This window comes from Impatiens glandulifera, chromosome 2 (assembly GCF_907164915.1).
Source record: "Impatiens glandulifera chromosome 2, dImpGla2.1, whole genome shotgun sequence".
Taxonomy (NCBI): Eukaryota; Viridiplantae; Streptophyta; class Magnoliopsida; order Ericales; family Balsaminaceae; genus Impatiens; species Impatiens glandulifera.
The window spans coordinates 12530072-12532362 of NC_061863.1; the positions used below are offsets into that span (position 1 = coordinate 12530072).

The 2291-nt window shown below is 35.4% G+C and overlaps 1 protein-coding gene across 1 annotated transcript; it reads right to left on the reverse strand.

Moving 5' to 3' along the window:
- Positions 1–472: 472 nt before the first annotated feature.
- LOC124928048 (probable galacturonosyltransferase-like 1) lies at positions 473–1871 on the reverse strand. The gene has a single exon (XM_047468579.1). The coding sequence runs from the start codon at positions 1774–1776 to the stop codon at positions 715–717; it is 1062 nt and encodes a 353-aa protein (XP_047324535.1). The 5' UTR covers positions 1777–1871; the 3' UTR covers positions 473–714.
- Between the last annotated feature and the right edge of the window lie 420 nt (positions 1872–2291).

A 2291-nucleotide genomic window follows, 5' to 3' on the forward strand; every position in this document is an offset into this window, starting at 1 on the left:
AAATCCTTTGTCATTTTAGTTATTCAATAAATAAACATATTTTTAAATAACCTATTAAATAACTAGTGCTACACCTAATTGTTTGTTTGTGTTCTTTAACAAAGTCATTTTTTTTAATAATATTAATTATTTTATATTATTAAAATAAAATTATCTCCCAAATTTTTTATTTTAATAAAGATAACACAAAAAATCGTGAACAAACAAAATCTCTTAAAAACTTAACACATCCACTTAAATTATAACAAGAAACTAGCATGAACTCTCAATCTTAGCTTAAGTTTTTTTTAAGTAAAAATCAACAATGTGACATTTAATTTCTTAAATAATTTTTTTATTACTTAATCTAACCTAATAGATCATATAATTAATAAAAATAAAGCACATAAATATATAACTATTATAAAATAATTATCTAATAAAGAATAACATTAAAATATGTACTAATTAATTAAACTCATATTCTTCAAAATTCTTCATAACATTTATTGTGATTATTAATTAGATCATAGAAATTGGGTAATGGAATTTACAAAGAAATCAAAATCAAAATCAACCCTTTATAGTATATAGTCTCTCTCCCTCAATCACCATCCTCATGATGAACATCTTGAAGTTTTGATGATGAAGCTCTCTTTAATCCTCTCTACATTCAGAGAATCATTTTACCTTCTTCAATTATCAATTTCAAAAAAGTTCAAATCTTCATCTTCTTCAAGAATCCAGCAAAAATTGCGGTTTTAGTAAATCATAAGGTGCCCATAAAGCATCAAGTGGACATGGCCGATTAGCATCAAGTCTAACCCATGGTTTCCCTTTTCCACTCCAATGAAGTAAACTCACCGGACCCGGATGCAAATCACGGCAAAGTCCCCTGAAATTATCACCTCCAAGCCCATGTTGATTCCACCGATGATTCACCGGAGCAATTTTTCCGGCGAACACTAACAAAAACGGTGGTAAAGAACCCAGTTCATAAATTCTCATTCTTTTCTGAATCATCATCCATTCTTCAATCTTCTTTACATAATTCCCCATTCTCCATTTATCAAGATCAATCACCATCACGCCGGTGTTAAAGTAACAAGCTTTACGATCCACGAAAGTTAAAGATAGAGAAGGATTCGACCAAAATGTAGATGTAAAATAAGAAGTGAAATTTGCGTTACAGTATTCAGGGGCGGCGAGAACAACTCCTTGCCGGAGAGGTGTGGCGGCGAGTTTTGAAATATCGTCGGCGAGAATTAGATCGGAATCTAGGTACACGACTTTACGTACGCATGGTTTGAGGATATTTGCAAGGTAACTTCTTGCGTAATTGAGTGGACTATCTAGAGCAGATCGGATTGAGGTTGAGATTAGTCCGGCGACGGCGGCGGAATTGAAAGGGTAGATCTTGAATTTAAGGTAGGGGAAGGAGGTGGAGATTGATGATTTGAGTTGGGTTATGTTTGAAGCTGCGACGAAATGGAAGATTACGTTTTGTGGGCAGGAAGAGTGTTGGAGAATTGAGAGGATGGCAGCCATTGATCCTCGAATGTAGGTGAAATCGAGGGTCATTGCTACGTGAACGGCGTTGTCGGAGCAGAGATGGGTGTTGTCGGCGGCGGAGGATGGGGATAGGGAAGGACATTCCGGCGAGTTGTAGAATTCGGGTGCTTCACGGAATTGTTGAGAAACAGGGGATGATGAAATGCAGAGTGAGAAGAAGAATAGAAGAAGAAGAAGAAGAAGAATTGTTTGATGGGATTGGCTATGGAGGTTTGGTTTAGGCATGTTTTGAAGAAGAAGAAGAAGAGAAGTTGAAATGGGAGAAGAGAGAAGAATGAGAAGAAGAGAAAGATCTCTCTGGTTTAAATGAGAGGTGATAGAGTTTGGAAAAGTCAAGGTTTTTCAGTTTGAGTTCATACTAAGCTTTGGTTGTTGGATCTTGTTTATTATTATGTTTTTAATCTCGAATACTTTTTGTCTTACAAGTCATTCCTTTTTTTTATTTGTTTTTAAATGTTGATCTCATGTGACTAGGAATAAGGTTTCTCACTTGTGAAAGAGAAGATTCTAATTCCTTAAACATTTTTTTTTTTAAATGTATCGTGTAACACGCCCCCGTTGGCTCCTTCCGTCCGAATTGGTTTTGAGGGTCCCTTTTTTTACTCCATACAAGGTAAATCGAAGGCGAGTGATTCAGAGTCACCCCTAAAAAATCCATCTCCACGTCTAACGAATTCGGGGGTCAAGTACAACGATCGTAAAAATTTCCATTTTCCTGAGAAAGCACAATTGACGTGAAT